At 40.5% G+C, this 18603-nt stretch overlaps 1 protein-coding gene across 1 annotated transcript; it reads right to left on the reverse strand.

The window, feature by feature from the left end:
• Nucleotides 1-945: 945 nt before the first annotated feature.
• Nucleotides 946-6362, reverse strand: LOC129185753 (potassium voltage-gated channel subfamily S member 2-like). Its single transcript, XM_054783177.1, has 2 exons — nucleotides 6039-6362; nucleotides 946-5952 (listed from the first exon to the last, which is right to left on the reverse strand). The coding sequence occupies exon 2, from the start codon at nucleotides 5948-5950 to the stop codon at nucleotides 4532-4534; it is 1419 nt and encodes a 472-aa protein (XP_054639152.1). The 5' UTR covers nucleotides 5951-5952; nucleotides 6039-6362; the 3' UTR covers nucleotides 946-4531.
• Nucleotides 6363-18603: the final 12241 nt, after the last annotated feature.

An 18603-nucleotide genomic window follows, 5' to 3' on the forward strand; every position in this document is an offset into this window, starting at 1 on the left:
TGATTTAAAATGATGATATTCACAGAACAGTGGCTATACTCTTGAAGCATATGGTATGAATTTAAAATCGATTGCTTGGTTAAATTCCAGCATACTTTTGCGACCCTAATGAGGATAAGCGGCATAGAAAATGAATGGATGGAGGCAGTGCGCTAGCATGAATTAACTTGAGACAAATGTGCACATTAGCACTCAATAAGTCATCAAAACTTACCTTTATGCTTTCCCACATAGTATCAGCATTTGACAACAAATATGAGGCGAGAGGAAAATGGTAAAAATACAGTAGTAGTCTATCTGTGGGGCATGAGATAAAGTTAGCACACGCACAATGGACGTTACGGATGTAACAGACAGAATCCGGCCACTTTTCAAAATAAAACATAAAAAAATGAAATAATGGAAATTATTTTTTCTGAGGATTACAAAGACAAGTGTGCCTTGTCTACAGTCAAGCAAGCAACGTGGAAAAAGTTCGGACACCCCTGTTAAATCTACTTGAATATTTTGCTGACCAAACTTTTAAGAGGAGCAAAATCCTGTATTGGAAGGACTTCTAGATAATGCAATGCAGTTCTACACCGTTCTGAACTACAAAGAAATAAATATATCATTCGTTTAATAATTAACTGGCATGGTCAATCAAATGTGTCTCATGCATCTCTTTTATTGGATGTCATTGCCAGCGGAGAAATATACAGAAGTACAACATTATTAAATGCTAGTAATCAACTAAAAAGGTTTTATTTAGAATCAGTAGTGCTGCAGAAAAGAAACAAACTGTCTTGTATTCTAAATGTCATTTGTGAGTGGTTGCTGTCGCTTACTTGTCAAAATGTTTTCCATACAATGGCAGTCACGATAACAAATGTTGCATTTCCAGCTTCCATGTACTACCTCAATCAAACTTGAGTCGGCATTCAGTGCGACAAAGTAAAAAACGCATTCATGTTCTCCTTGTTTAATTCACTTTGCATGATACACACACATCTGAAGTCATGGTGCTGCAAAACCACAATATCACATTTGACTGATGTTTACAATTTACTTCAGATACATTTGCTATAACAACAAGTAGAGATGGAGGACTACATATATAAGACTGAAAACAACCACATATCTTTTTCAATTTGTTTTTGTCAAATACTGTTTGTGCACAGTGGGTCGTTATACTCAAGCTCCACTATATTTGTTGTTATTTCCACTGAGAACTAACACAGGTTATTGCACGCAGCTACAGAGATGCAGGGAGGGTTGCAAAATTGAAGCAGTCTTCGAAGGTGAAAAACTGTCCATGGAAATTAAAAGGAATTTATGGGAATGAATGGAATACATGGGAATTTTAATTAATTAACTGCAGGTTAGTTTATAGAAAGTCTCACTACATATTGCTGTGCCATTTAATCTGCATACCCAATGCACTGCATATCAACCAAAAGAATACATCCGGTCAAGTACAGTAAGTCTCGGTCATAGTACAGTATGTTAGTAAGGTCAATAAAGAATTCAATGAGATTAATCAAAAGGTCATCGTTAAAATATCTGTCATCATGCATGTCTGCTTGTGACAAAACAGTGTGTATCTATGAGAGTGGTGATATTGTTAATGTACAGTGGTGTGAAATGTGTTTGCCCGCTTACTGATTTCTTATTTTTCTGCACATTTGTCACACTTAAATGTTCAATCATCAAACAAATTTAAATATTATTCAATGACAACACAACTGAACACAAAATGCAGTTTTTAAATGAAACTTTTTATTATAAAGGGAGAGAAAAATCCAAACCATTTGCGATAACTTGCAATGAGTTTTTTACAGCGCTGCTGAGGAATTTTGGCCCACTCATCTTTGCAGAATTGTTGTAATTCTGCCACACTGGAAGGTTTTCCAGCATGAACCGCCTTTTTAAGGTCATGTCATAGCATCTCAATAGGATTCAGGTCAGGACTTTTTGTATGTACTTTATTTATCCCACAGCGGGGAAATTAACTATTTGAGTAGGCCACTCCAAAGTCTTCATTTTGTGTTTCTTCAGCCATTCAAAGGTGGACTTGCTAGTGTGTTTTGGATAATTTTCCTGCTGCAGAGCCAAGTTTGTTTCAGCTTGAGGTCACAAACAGATGGCCGGTCATTCTCCTTCAGGATTTTTTGGTAGACAGCAGAATTCATGGGTCCATTTATCACAGCAAGTCTTCCAGGCCCTGAAGCAGCAAAACAACCCCACACCATCACACTACCACCACCATATTTTACTGTTGGTATATGTCCTTTTTCTTAAAAGCGGCATTACTTTTATGATAAATGTGAGACACACACCTTCCAAAACGTTCAACTTTTGTCTGGTCAGACCACAGAGTATTTTCCCAAAGGTCTTGGGGATCATAAATATGTTTTCTAGCAAAATTGAGATGAACCTTAATGTTCTTTTTGTTCAGCAGTGGTTTTTGTCTTGGAACTCTGCCATGCAGGCCGTTGTTGCGCAGTGTCTTTCTTATGGTGGAGTCATGAACACTGACCTGTGTGGGTGCAATCACTTTTTCACACAGGGTCATGTAGGTTTGGATTTTTTTACTCCCCTTAATAATAAAGGGTTTTATTTCAAAACTGCATTTTGTTGTGTTGTCATTGAGTAACAGTTTAATTTGTTTGATGATCTGAAACATTTAAGTGTGACAAACATGCAAAAAATAAGAAATCAAGAAGGGGACAAACACTTTTTCAATTTGACAATTTGATTAAAGGAGGGAAGTTTACTTCTTGACATCTCAGCTACGCAGGCAGGCTACCACATTATTTGGTATTAATCAAGTTTTGGTGTGTAACCCGGAAAATATCAGAAGGACAGCTGGCATTGGCTCTGGCCACCCGCATTACGGTAGAAAATTGATGGATGGATTAAATGCATAAGAAGGTTTCATATAATGAACGCTATTTTTAACACTGTGATTTCTGTAATGACTTATTTTTACATGTCAGTTAAAACATTTTTAAATAAATACATTGTATCGTGTTAAGAAATGTCTGAGAGCCAGATGAAGACATCAAAAGAGCCACATCTGGCTCCTGAGCTAATTGGTTCCTGACCCCTGGTGTAAATCTAAGCCAGCAGTGTCCAAAGTGCATCCTGGGGGCCATTTGCGGCATCGCACAGCTTGACTTTTATGGATCCCCAGGCAATATTCTATACAAAATTAAACATAAAACATTATGACTAGGCTCACATTGAAAAGTGCAAAAGTTGAACAAGATAGCACACTAACAATAATAACTGTTGATTTCTATTCAGCAGCTTAGCTTTTCATGACCTAAACTGGAGGGTTTTAGCGTGTTTTAAAAAAAGAATTTAAATAAAATTTTAAAAATGGAATACTAAAATGGCCCCCCATATCGTTTAAGTTTTCTGAATGTGGCCCCTGATGTGGACATTCGTGATCTAAGCTACTCGTGCACTGTCATTTGCATATTTTTCTGTTTTTTTGCATGATTTACATTATTATACATGATGTATTTTAGCTTATTTTATCTATGACTGTCACACCACCAGTTTCCGTATGATTGGGTTTTTGTTGAAAAATTTTGCCAAAATATTGCCTCGGTTTTCGTACGCTGCTTGTTTAACAGAGTAATCCATTAGCCCGGTATTGTATTGTTCCACAAAACCGAGTGCCCAAACAAATCGCCCTACGCGTTGCTGACTCACTGTCTGTGCATTTTTTTATTGAGTACAACTGCTAAATAACCCACCATGGGGCCAAAGAAAGTTGCGAGTGCCAGCAAATTGATAAAGTGAGAAACGCTTTCTAATTTGATCTCGCCAGGTTGTACGGGAAGTCCGTGTCAACAATAAGTACCATCCATTCATCATTTATATATTTTATTATTTTGCATTGTTTTCTGCATGTAAATTACTAGAATTATTCTCTATAAAATTAATTTTATGTTCATATTTTTGGGCGGATTAATTGGATTTACATTAAGTTCTATGGGAAAAATTGCCTTGGTTTTCATACATTTCGGGTTTCATCAAACCTTTTGGGACAAATGAATAAAAACTGAGGCACCACTTCATTTGTTTACATTTTGTCATTTAAAGTTTGTTTACTTCCTGTGTTTAAGTGTCACCATTTTCCAATTACACAGAAAAGTATAGTACATGTGTAGAAATTGATTGATAGCTTATGCAGTGATGAAAGAAGAAAATAATAATAAAAAAAAATACTCATACGCAAATTAAAAAATATATACTTTAGTTCACTACTTTTTGCAACCAAGTAATTTCCAAAGGATTATTTAAAAATATTGTCATTATGATCGGATGAAATGCAGCTCATATAAATCACCCCAAATGTCCAATTCATTCTCATTAATTCTAATTTTAATTGAGGGAGAAGAATCCAAAATCCCATGGAATTTGCGCCTGTAAATCCCTGCCACTTTGCAACCCTATTTCCAACATGACGGGAGGAATACTGTCTTTGGTGCTCAATGTTTCAGCACCTGGGACAGCTCATCATCATACAAGACCAGCTTCAGTGTATTGACTCGTTCAAACTGTGTTCACTGGGTGAACTCCGGCTCATGTTTGACAGGCTGGCCATGAGAGACTTCACTTTGTGTGCGTAATAGTTCCTCAGGTTGACCGAGGGCACCTCTTTTATGCCCTCGTCGAAATCGCAGCTTCGCATTGCAATCTCCAGCTGTTTTTGTCTCTTGTAAAAGAGGGAGAATTTATTGAAAATGAGTGTGATGGGAAGCACCACTACTAAGATCCCCGCCAAGATGCAAGCTGAGGCTGTCAGCTTTCCCGCTAAAGACAAGGGCACCACGTCTCCATAGCCAACTGTGGTCATGCTGACCGTGGCCCACCACCAGCACGCCGGGATGGTGGACAGATCCTCACTGTCCTCGTTCTCTACTGTGTAGGCCATGACAGAGAAAAAAGACACTCCCACTGCCAAATAGAGAAGCAGCAGACCCACCTCCTTGTAGCTGTTCCTCAGGGTGGCCCCCAGGGAACGCAGCCCGGTGGAGTGGCGGGCCAGCTTCAGGATCCGGAAAATCCTCATGAGCCGAAGCACTTGTGCCACTCGGCCCAGGTTGGCGAGGGCAGGGCTGCTCTCCACTACGAGATTGATGACGAGTGTCAGGTAAAAGGGAAGTATGGACACTAAGTCGATCACGTTTAATGGGTGCTCGAAAAAGTGCACCAGGTCTGGCGCCACCGCAAACCTGGCCACCAACTCCAAGGTGAACCAAGCGATGCCAAAGTGTTCGACTATCTCAAAGCGGGGGTCCTCCGTGGGTCGGCCCTCTCTGTCCATCAGGCTGAACTCGCTCATGCTGTTCATACACATGGTGGCGATGGAGCCGAGCACCACCAGGATGGAGAGGATACTGATGATGCGGCTGGCTCCAGAGTAGCCTGGATTGTCCAGCATCAGCCAGACGCGCCTGCGTGTGCTTCCCAGCGGCTGCTTGTCGAATTTAGTGGCATCATTGTAAAACTCCAGAAGCTCATCAAATGATGAAGTGGTGCTACCTTCATCACTCTTGTCGTCCCATTCCTCTCGGTCCTGGTCCATTTTCCTACAGTGATAGGCGCCACTGCAGCAGGAGTCAATGAAGAACTCATTGATTCCCCAGTACTCAATTTCCTGGCTGAATGAGAAGATGCACAGCTCGGCCATGACATGCAGCCGACCTGTGTTGTAGAAATTCAACACGTAGGGGAAAAGTGCAGGGTTCCTGTCGAAGTAAAACTCCTTCTCTGTGTCATCATAGTCGTCACACAGCTCCAGTATGGACTCCCTCGACTGGCACTGAAGAAGACGCGCAAGCCTTGTCTCTGGGAACCGGGAGAGCGTGTCCGTGTGGAGACGCTTCTTGAAGCCTCCCACGTTGATACGGATGGCAGTGCCACCTGGTTCCCTCAGGACTTGCCCTGTCATATCTGGACAAATAACGACTGAAGCTGTATCATTTGAATTCATGTTTCTAGTGTTTCCATTAGAGAACACATGCAAACAAAGAACTTACTGCAAGTGGGTCACCAAATCCCTGCAGATGACTCCGGCGACAGCATCCTGGTAATTTGTGGTCGAGTTGTCTGCTCTAAAATGTGCGCATTATCTCCCGGAGAGCTGCAGGCGCGTCTCAGTCAGGCTGAGTGTGATGAACTCCTCCAAAGCGAGCAATGCCGAATATGAAGAAGCATGCAGACAAAAACAACTGTCGTGTTTTCTCTGTATGTGCAGCATCGGAGCCACACACGAGTCTGGGCTGTGAGCACACAAGCACGCACTCCTCCCAAATGCTTTTGTTTGTAAAGGGGAATCCTTTCTCTTTCTCTCTCTACATATCTCTTCTGTTGCTGCGCAGCAACACGTAGCTTTCTCACAGTACGAGGTGGGCGGACCGATACAAATATCGATACCAATCGTATCCGTATCGAATCGATACTGCTATGGTGATATTGATATTTTCAGTTGAACTTTTTCGTTGTGTCCTTCAGATTGTTATATTGTTTTTTGTTTTGTTTTGTTTTTGTTTTTTTTACAAACAACTACTCTTCTCAAGGAATAAGTCATATTGATCACAGCAGGGCTTTGGAGACAAAAAGGAAAAGATTTGAATGAAAGCCAAAAGTATGTTTTGCTTTTGAGGTTATGTTGCACGATTGATTTAATTTTTGCTCAAACAATTGCATGTAAAAAAATTGAAATAATAATTAAATAAAATAATTTAAATCATAAATTAAAATAGATAATTGTATCATTTTGTTGCTATTGTCTTATGTTGTATTGATATATTGTTACATTTGTTACATTTTTCACAAATTACGTTGATTTTATGTATTAAGGGCAAAATTCCTTCAGAAATTTCAAGCAAAATGTGTATACAAACGCACACACACATACATACAGTACATCTCTAAAAAGTTCATTTATTTCAGTAGTCCAGTTCAAGTGAAACTCTTATATTCAATAGATACGAATATAGAACATATCTTTGTATAATGTTGATGATCATTGCTTAACGTGAATAAAATCTCAAATTCAATAGTGTTACTAGTGTTTCAATAGTGTAATCTGCTGGTTCGTCCTGTAATCAGCAATTCCATCCATCTATCTTCTATGCTGCTTATCCTCACTATGGTCGTGGGTACCAAGCCAAGCTGGAGCCTATCCCAGCTGACTTTGGCACACCCTGGACTGGTTGCCAGCCAATCGCAGGGCACATATAGACAAACAACCATTCACACTCACATTCATACCTATGGACAATTTAGAGTCGTTCGTTGTGATGCAGTCCCTTGAGCAATGTCCTCCTTGCCATACACACGAAGCCTTTCCGTCAATGGTAACACTGTATGCCTTTCAATGCAGCAGAAAAAACTTCATTTCTAAAGGCGTGGCTCGGCAAGCTACACATTTACACCACCAAGTCATGCCGGTGTAACGACCTGCCCTCCATCTGCTACGAAGTTTCACTCTCTCTTCTTGCGGGCTCAGCTTCTAAAACCTCCGTATATTCAGGCTCAAAAATATAAGGTTCTGGATCCTCATTTGTCCAAAAGTAGTCGTTGTCGTAGGCTACCACACAAACTATGCCGCTATTGACGACGGAAGTAGAGTTAGTTCCTTTATGTGGGCTCTGTGAAATCAGTGCGCCAAAGAAGTTCTGTTAATGTTTAAAATGATCAAAATACTGTAAGTATCTAATATTATCATGAATATACCTGTTACTGCATCGTCACAGCATGCATAGAAAATGATAAAACGTTTTTTTTAGAGAGCTTTATAGGTGTTTCCCACGTGATGCATTGTTAGCTCCCTCATGCTAACTGTTTTTCCTCTCTTTAGAACGCACAGACGTGTGCTCATGTTTCACATAAGCATTGTGAATGATGGGCAAAATCCCAAACAGTTTCCCTAAAATGTTGGACCTCTTATTTTGATGCTAATAACAATTGAACTTAAAATCTTTGACCTAAGTTTATGTTCATGATTAACAAATTCAAAGCAAAAATCACAAAATTATCCAATGATCTTGACAAAATTTCAAGCAAAAAGTATGGGTATCAGTATCCGTAATAGGTGCTCTTTATTTACTTGGTATCAGATCAATACCAAAATGTGCAGTATCACTCACCCCATCTGCACCGCCCACCTCCCTCCACCTAATTCAGCATCATGAGGAGGACAGCAGCTTTTAAAAGAGGGAGTCACCACTGACCAAGCAGTAAAACATACACCAACTGTATGTGCAAACAGCAGCACAGAACTCCATACTGTTTAACACATATTTTATAAAGACCCAATCATAAGAAACTTCTCTGAATGCCTCTGGACCTAAACTGATGTTAGATCAATTCATAGTTAACAGTGCATTTTCTAGGGCCAAAAAGATTCCTTCCTGTTCCGCTGCACCAGTTCACATACAGAAAGGACTTTTTGGGGTGGTGCACGGTCGGGCGTGGCGGGGGAGTGGAGTTGCCTTGCGGCGGCTCCTTTGTCCCTGACATTCCTCTGGCTCGCCCCGCAGTTTTATTCACACAATAGACACTTAGGGTTGGGGGGGGCGCTTCCGTCGTTGGTGGGTTCCTTTTCGGTTGCGGGGGCGTCTCTGGGCCTGCTGGTGTGTGGCCCCCGGTGCCCGTCTGCCCTTGTGGGGTGTGATCTCTTGCCGGTCTCCGGGGTTGGCTGTCCTCCGGCCTGCCGGCGCCCTGTTTGTGGTGGGACTGCCTCTCTGCTGCCCCTTGTTGGTCTTCCCGGGGGGGAGGGCTCTGTGGACTGGCTCTTGGGGGGCTGTTCTTTTTGCTGGCCGCCCCTGTGGGCCCAGTGGCTTTCTGGTGGTGGGGGCTCGGCCTGGCTGTGTGGGGCGGGGCTTGCTGGGTGGTTGGAGGCAGTCCCTCTCCTTTCATGCATTCTCAGTGACAATTACACGTTCACACATTTGCGCACCTTTATATACATGAAGACACACAGATGCCTGTGCACACGTACATATACACACTTACAGTACATACGTAAGTACATACGTACTTCCCCACATAACTGAGTTAACCAAGGTATTATGTTGGTTGGTTTACAGTGACGGTGATGTCAGCAATATGATTTTAGTTATTACAATTGTGTACATTAGTTGTCATTCTGGTCACTATCATAGTTAATAATTTCATTACTACTATTACTACTAATATGTATGACATACAATGCAGTATTATCATTGCTGTTGATATTATTTTGTCCTTTCCGTCATGGTCGGGGGGAATTCTCAAGTAGGTTCCTTGCCAAAGGAATTAATGAAGCTAAGGGTAATGCCTGTTGCTGCGTGACGTCACGCAGGATGAAGCTGGACCAAATAACGTCACTACTGCTTGTGTGTCCTTTTGTTGAACACTAGGGGTAAACAGTACTTGACAAGGTGTCGTGTAGGCACGTGGTCATTTTGTGCCAACACAGCACGTTTACATACCTCTTGAAATGACAGTCTTCTCTTTAAGCCATAAAATTGAGGTCATGCACCCTTGTCTCAGCACGGTCCATCACCTCTCTTTTGTGCCGTCCATGTGTTTGTTACGCCATCGGCACGGTCCATCACCTCTCTTTTGTGCTGTCCATGTGTTTGCAACGCCATGTATCTCTCTACAAATCTGATATAAGCAAACGCTGTTGCTCTAAAATGGGGCCCATGGCCTACAATGCATTACAATGCAAGTAACCAGACAGTATTTTGGACGCTAAACAAGCGCGCAGCAAGACAAATGGAAGACAAGGCAAAATTTTTGCAAATATTTTGGATGTTAACCGAAAAACGCGCTAACCGGGGTGGAGGTTAACCACTGTATTCCGAATGAGGGTACGATCCCTCTGCCAAGCTGTTGCACAATGATGTCTTTCTTCTTTAGCACCATCATGGTATCATTGTGTTCATACTCACCAGAATAGAATGAGTTAGGGCAGTGGGCAATGTAAATATATGGATGGTATTCATCAAAAAATAATCCCTCCATTTATTCTAGCCCTTTTCCATACTGTTTATGAGTGGAACCCATCTGACTTCTGGTGAGAGGTGGGGTACACCCTGGACTGGTTGCCAGAATAATAACCCATTATGAAAATGTCTAAAAAAAACCTCAGACATAGTGGTAATTAGGTGTAACAAACCAAATACTAACTGATGCGGATGAAAAACATAACCTCCTTGAAAGAGGCAATAACAATTTATAGTCATATAACACAAGCATGTCATGCAGAAAACTCTTAACACTAGAATAAAGGTCACTCCAGAAAAGAGTCCCAGCAAGGATTCTCTGCTGTGCAAGTACCCTGTCACAGTTGGTGTCAATAAGGGGTGTGGGTAAGACATTTTGAGACACTTGAAAGAGCATTGTTCCGGTCCACTCCATTCAATATTATACATTGTGTCCATGACAAATGAGGCTACACAAGCTGATGGGGTGGGAGTGGAGAAGATGCCATTATGTCCGAGTAATCGAGGATGAAACATTTTAAAAGGAAGGTTTTCCTCACCTAGTTTTTGTACTTTATTCTATTTTTCATACAATAAACCTGGCTTCTCACCGCCTGAAAGGGGATTTGGAGCTAAACCCCCAATTCTTGACTTGTCATGGTCATTAATCAACCCCCCGTCCTGTAGAATTTCAGTGTCTGACGCTTGTTGTTTCCTACTTATGTGTGAAATCAAGTATGGTACGATCGCACACTGTATAGTATGACCCTCACTGACCACCATGACAACCAACATCAGCTAAAATATCTCAAGCAACGCAATCAGGCAGAATATAAGGCCTGCGCTCAAGCTTCGACCTTGTAAAAATGCCTTTATTGATTAAACACCAAAGGGTATGTTCTCCATGTCTCAATAAATATCCATGATTAAAGGCACTGAAGGCATGAGTAGACACAAATGCCAAAAATGCATTTAAATTTGGCACATTATGGTAGCACTGTTGCCTGGTTTCACGGTTACTTCCTTTTCCTCCTTATAACATGTATGGTAATTGAATAATCTAAATTGGTTGTTCATCATGTCAGTCGTGTGACTGGTGCCAAAGTGTACTCTGCTTCCACCCCCGTTAGAGGATACATGTGACTGTGTGTAAGAGAAATGGAAGGATGGTTGGCAGTTAAGGCTGTCCAATATAATATTATTCTATATATAGATTCTCTTCATCCTGTCACGGACAGATTGGAGGAATTTTCTAGCCCAGCCGCAGCCTTAAAACCGATAGATTTCACAGGTTGTTAAAATGTCACTACATTCAGTAATGAATTATTAACAAATAGCTGGCATTTATTCTTTGCCTGCTGGGATTTTTTTTTATGAGAAAGTACACAGTGGGGAGTTGTGACCATTGCCTTGCAAAATATTGTAATTGAAGGTACTGTTCCCAAAGACAAAATGTGGCAGCAAGATCAACCTCCACCACCTTCCTGTTTTCAGTTACATCACGTCTTCAGCGAAGGTAAAAGTAACCTTAAACGTCATTTATCCCTTTCATTCATCATTTGTATGCATTTTGTTCATGTGTGACGAAGACGCTCGCATCTACTTCCGTGACGGTTCCACAGCGGAAGACTTCAGCGCATTCACATGAACGCACAGGCGACAGTGCGCAGAAATAAGGCGGGAGACAGAGGTAACACCCAGCGTTTTGTGAGGTTTGAGTTTTTGAGAAGGCGTTTTTATGATGCAAATGTTTTCATCTTTTGAACGAATTGTTTTTAGAAGCCAAACTCTTAATTGTCCCCTGCAACTAAGCAGAACTACGTTCATCACAGATATATGACCAGAACTGGACTTAGGAGACCAAGTGGTGGGTACTGTAAGTCGCTGTTATTGGACTACAATGCTGATGGGGATGTCATACAAGGTCATGTAAAAAAAAAACAACCTATCCCTTTAATATACAACTCCAGCTTTACCAATGTTGGGCAAAAGAGATGGGTGATAAATGGCCTAATTATGGAGATTATAAACACAAAATGTTTTATTCTCCACAAATAAAATTGTTATCAAAAATCTGGTTGAGAATCCACTGCGGGCATCCACTGTAATCAGCTATGCCCACCCCCAACTCTGACAGTTGAGCAGTGGATACAGAAAAAAAAAACTTTACAATTGAAATGTAATTTGTAATGCCTTGTAAATGTCATACACTTGAGTGAATGGAATTTACAGAAAATGTGTCAACAACACCAGAAGCACATTTTATTCCTCAACCAGGTAGAGATAATACTAATTATGATCTTCATGCTAACCTGGCCCCGACTCTCTTTCTCCTTCTCCTTCTCTTTCTCCTTCTCTGTCTCTTCATTTGTATTAGAGACAAGAACTAAACCTGCACCAACAGAGTATGTTTCTCCAATGAGCACGTCACTGAGGTCTTCACTATCCAGCAGCGAAACATTTTCTAGAGAATGGTCGGGATGCTGGTGAGATACGATGCGATCAAAATAAGGAAAAAGCACACAGATTTCTCCCACGGTGACATTTGTGATGGTCTTAAGCAATTCTGGTTGAAAACTGTGAATGCTCTTCGCTAGGTCATCTGAAGTGAAAGACTGTCTAACTTTTTCCTGAATCGACAGGACTAATCTGTCTCTGATAGAGTGGGAGAAGTAGATTAGGATGTGCATGGGTATGGAGATATGGTCCAGCACTGCCTGTGTCACTCCCACAGCCATTTTGCTGAGATGCAAAGAAGACATGGAAAAGGGGGGATTTGTGGGAGAGAACCAAAAGCTCTGCAGGACTTTTGGAACCACCTTTATCACCATCTCATGTGGGCTGAGTAGTGTAAAGTAGGTGGCCTCCTGCTGCTTCAAGGTGTCTGCCAATTCCTGAGCCTTGCTGATGATCCCGGGATGTCTGGAATTCACAATCATATACTTCTCTATCAATGAGTCACCAAATACTGTGCCAACAATCCATTACATCTACAAACACTTATAATAATACGTAATAATCATGCTGAATTGATTCAAGAAGCAAGAGAGGATGAAACAACCATAAATCAAATTACTGGAAACAAATTATTGATGCAGTGCGGAGAAATAAGTCAGAGGGTCTTTCATATCAATTACATTTACAACAAGAGAAGGCAATCTGTGTTTAAAGTGCATGTGAATGCTGAATTGTGCTTTAATGAAATACAGTATGGAAAAGGTGGAATTACGGAAAAGGTGAGGATTTTTGGGATGGGAAAAATTTAAATCTTAAATGTTTTATTACTAGAATGGATGGGATGGGTTAAAAAAATATCAGGAAATTGCCATTCATTTCAAGGGAAATGATTTTTGACCAGAAAATGTATAATTACAAAAAAATGGGGAATTTTTGAAATGTGGTAAATAGATAGCCTGATTTGTTTTGAAGGAGCTGAATGTTTCCATGTTGGAATGGTTTGAATAGGTTGAGGAATGTGGAAGTCGTACAAATTGTTATGATCAAAGTGAATACCGGTATGTCGTGTGGACTGATGTTAGTCCGGATTTCCTGAATTACCTTAATGTTTTGTGTTGGAATGGTTTGAATTGGTTGAGAAATGTGTGAAATGTGGAACTCGTGAAATAACAAAAGAGGAAGGTGGTGTACGTGTGGTCTCACGGCCACATTGTGTCTTTGGGAACAGTCACATCAATCATATATCCCTTTCATTAATCATTTATATGTGTTTATACACATTTGGAATTGTTTATTGGAATTGCATGTAAAACTATCATTGTAAAATTATAAGAACATGTTTATGTTAACATTTTCGGCTTTCTGGAATGGATGAATTGAATTTACATTATTTCTTGTGGGAAAAATTGATTCAGTTTGCGTCCGTTTTGGTTAGAGTCCGACCTTCTGGAACGAATGAACGAGGCTAAACAAGGTTTCACTGATTTGAATCTCAAATCTTCTCAAATTGAATTTCAAATCTTAATACAGTTTGTATACTTAAACATGTACTAGACTTGATTATAGACAGAGAAGGGAGAGAAGGGAGACTCACTGTAACTGAGGAGAAATTATGTCTGGAGAGTTTAGGAGCCGTTTGGCTTCAAATGTGATGTCTCTCATTTTCATGCTGGTGTTCACCTCAAACACCTGACAAAAAAAAGCAAGAAGGCTGCAGAATTTACAAAACAATGTTAACAATGCACTACGCGCTACAGGAAAGTTGTAATAATATAGTAATCCCTCGTTTATCACGGTTAATTGGTTACAGACCCCACTGCATTAAATTCATTTCAGCGATATAGGATTCAATGTTATGACTCTCTAAATCCGGTTTTTAACATTGTTAGAGCCCTGTGGACATGAAATAACACCACTATAGTCACCTTTCTACTCCTACTCTTGTTTACACCGCATTGCAACCCTTGTGCTGCAGGGATTCCAGATGGCCGCTAGCTAGCGAGCTAACCAGTTAGCCTTGAATTTATCTCTTCAAAACTAAAGTAGCCAAAAGCTTACCACTTCCACACAGAATGGGAGGAGATCTGTGAATTTCTCTTGGAGATGAATAAAGTTGTCTTTTTTTCACTCTATCATGTCGGACATGCCATGGCTGTCATTACTGTCACTTATTGACCAGAATACTACATATCACTTGTATTCCAATATGTTTTGACTAATAATAGACCATAGTCTACCATGAAGCAGCAATTATTTATTAATTTCTGAAAAACTGTGATATAGGGCGCGATAATCAAACCGCGATATTGCGATGGATGACTGTGTTTTCATAATCTTACAAGCCTGGCCTGCGCCTCAACACTGCGCTCCTCTTTGAACTCCTCAAGCCTGCAAACACAACGAAAACAAAACGTCAAAATTAAGCGTCTTTAAACTTCCTCACTTCATCTATACAATCAAAATGAGTATAGTTTAGGTGCTATGTCACTGTGGATTTTAGTAAGCTTACTTTAAGCTCAGTGATTTATTAGTCTCCTCCACTAGCAGGTCAGTCATTTCTTCAGCAGTCACCTCAGGTGGGATCAGGTTCTTCTGCTGGAGTCTAAAAAGTTCTGCCAACTGTCCAATCTAAAGGAGAAAACAGAAGGTCACGTATATCTGGAAGTACTGGAAATGAAGAGTTGTTGCTCTACGTACCTGTGCCATGTAAGAGTGGGAGTTCCAACAGGTTTTTAGAGCATCTTTATATGTGGGAGTGTCAAAAAACGACTACAAAGAAAGACATTTTAAAAAATATAAATTGGTGGGGGTTTTTTTTATCAAACATTTACTGTATATCTGAAAATGCATGGATGCATGGATAAAGACATTGGGGTAGGGTTTGTTGCCAAATGGCAGTGGGCACAGACAGACAGTTACGTTCACTGAAAGACAAGTTCGGAGTGTTTGTGTTACAGCACACAATAGCAGATAGTGTCCAGCTAGCTTTGTTGGAGAACCTGTGTTGTGACCCGGACAAGGGACTCGTGTTCTTCTAATTGGGCACTTTAGTGGTCATGTACTAATGATTGCAAAACATACGAATGGGTCATTTACAATTTTTTTACAGAACCGGTAAAAAAAAGAAGTATTTCTGCCACCTTTGCTTGGAATGCCCTCTAATCTGAAACAATTTGTTTAATTGGAAGCCTTCCGCTCTCTCTTAAGAAACCGACAACGGAAATCCTTCATACAATACCTGTGTTCGTAAATTGTTATTAGAAAAATAACTCCTGCATTTTTTTCAAATTGGTTGTTCTTAATATTTCAGTGTTTGTGTTGTTATAGTTGCTTGTCTCTTTGTTTACTGTGATGTCTGCTGCTGCGTCTCTTGACCAGGTCACCCTTGTGAAAGAGGTCTTGATCTCAAAGGGTCTTTTATATGGTTAAATAAATAGATCAATAATTGACTTTTCAGACATGTACAGTATTTGTCAAGAGACACACTTGGTCACTTCACTAAACAGATGTACAACACAAGCTGTTTACCACAAAAGAGAAAGACTGTTGATGACTAAGAATATAGTTGGGCAGTGAATCTTGCAATGTTTTGTTTGTGTGGGAAACCTGCAGAAAACCCACACAGGTATGAGGAGAACTTGCAAACTTCACACAGAAAGGCCCCCCACTTCTTAGATGTTCAGAGTGGGCTGGCAAGACACTAGGTATGGACTGCATTTGGTTACAGATGCTAATGGTTCTGTATTTTCTTGTCCTCGTTGACCCGCCTGTTTAATGTTTCACGCAAGTTGGGGACATTGTTTGATTGTTTGGCTTCCCAGTTTTAGAGAGTGGAGGTATGTTCCAAATCAGTGGGAGCTCACTCTTCAGCTTGAATGGGAAACAATGTAAAGTCAGAAGCAGACATGGATGTGGATTCACGTGGACTCTTGAGGTCTTTGGAAAAATTAGGTGAATGTACTTAGACTAGAACGCAGATTCTCTAGTCTACTCAGTTTGTGATAGTTGCTGACACAAGTCTCAAGACATATGCAGTGTTGTGGTCCTTGAGCCGGGTCATAACAGGGATCTTCTGGGTATTGCATCTCAGTCATTTACAGATCATGTGTTTTTGTTGGCCTGTCTGACCATACCCTGCAACAAGTCCTTACAAGTGGTATGAGATACATAAAGGAAATTCAACATAACACAACATACCATGATCGGTTTGTAGACACCTTGGCTTCCTTCTATAAAATCCATTGTTCAAAATGTCAGTGCAGCAACTACAGCATTTAACTTTCAAAGTTGATGCGTGTATAGTCAGACAGTTGATCTCAATGACACAGATGATCAAGGCTGTTTCTGATTGTCACATCAGCATTCTTTATGACATCACATCTGTCACTCTGTGACTCTCACTTGTTATTTTGTGGCTTTTCCAGAGATAGTAACTGTGTAACGAGGAAAATACATAAAAAAACATTTGGAAATGCAAATAAAATGAACCACAGGTGTAAAATAAGAATTGCAAATGTGTTCATTACAATAACAAGAGGGCATTTAAATCTCCCTAGCATTCTTGCAGGGTTGCAAGTTAGCATTACATAGTGAGTGAGTCACTGCAGTATTACATTTTCATGTGTGGACAAACATTGCTGTGGTTTTGAATTAGTAAATTGAGTTGAATAGTTGGGTAGTTTAAAAAAAATGTCTAATCAGCTCAATGATCAGAGAACTGCTATAACAGGGAGATATAAACAATTGTAAACCATTCACATAGACCAGAATACACGCGATTTTGTGTAAGAGATTAGGAGGAGATAAAGATGTCAGAATGAGGACAATACCAAGAGAAGAAGAACTTTCCTTTAAAATCAGAGAGGGAGGCTTGACCGTCCAATATTAAACTCCACCGGGAATGTCAAGAGGCATACACCCGCGACCCTAATCAGGATAAGCGCCACAGAAAATTGATGGATGGATGGATGGATGGATGGATGGTCATTTCCAGAGTCCAACAATATTCAGAACTCCTCTTAGAGCAAAAATATTAGGGAGTGTCACATGAAGTCACACTCCATAGCCACACAGAAAATGTCACAAGCCACATACATGATCAAAACTGCCATTCAAAGCTCACAAGGATCACTGACCAGCCCTGATAATGAAGCTGCAGTCTCTTAGGACGTTGATAGAAATTGGGGAAAAAAAGTGATTTGGATTAGTCATAATAGTCGGACAGATTAAATATAGTATGCATTAATTCATTGTCCGTATTCCCAATCATACCACAGTAATGCATCTAATGGGCCTTGATTATTATGGCAGAAAGAGCTGGCAGACTTAGGACAGAGCACAAAGAATGACCTAAATGAATAGAAATTTTAAAAAATGAGATGCTGCTGATTCAGTGTTCAATGCAGAGGGTAAAGAGTGTGCGTCTATGCTTTTACAGTATCCACTCCTGAACAAAGTAGTAAGACCTGGGGTAAAATTACAAGTATTCGCATTTTGTGCGGGTGGTTGCATTATAACCAACGTGTAAGCAGACCATCAAAATGCAAAGAGAAGAAACAGTTGCAAGAAAATTGCAGACTCTCTAGTTTGTGTCTATTGCTCCTGTTTCTTCTTTTTGCATTTTGATGCTCTTTTTACTATCTGGTGACAACCCATCACCCATCACCCAAACCCACGCACCCACACACGGGAGAACATACAAACTCCACACCGAGATGCCCCAACGGAGATTCGAACACAGATCTTCCCGATCTCCTGACTGTGTGGCCAACACTCCGCCACAGTGCGGCCCTTACTGAAGAATAACAGTTGAAATATAAGAAGCATTTATATGAGCGTTTCATACAGATGTGGCCATGACATATTACTTGTATGTGTTAGGTGTGTGGGGGTTGCAGGCCAGTGGGAGCTATTTAAGTTGAAAATAAAGCATAAAACAGCTTTACCAACACAAGACTACAATGATGCTGGAAACACAAGAAAAAAAATGTAGTGTTTTTTTGCATAAATAAAGCAGGATCAGTGTGATCATATGAGAGAGCTCAGTATTTGTCAGCACATCCCTTTGACCAGCACTTACTGTACCTGCAGCTGGACTCATACATGGGGATATTTGAGCTTCATTTGCATTACTAGTTCAGACAGTGCTTTCCCTGTCTCCCTTTCAGCT

The sequence above is a fragment of the Dunckerocampus dactyliophorus genome, chromosome 7 (genome assembly GCF_027744805.1).
Source record: "Dunckerocampus dactyliophorus isolate RoL2022-P2 chromosome 7, RoL_Ddac_1.1, whole genome shotgun sequence".
NCBI classification, from domain to species: domain Eukaryota; kingdom Metazoa; phylum Chordata; class Actinopteri; order Syngnathiformes; family Syngnathidae; genus Dunckerocampus; species Dunckerocampus dactyliophorus.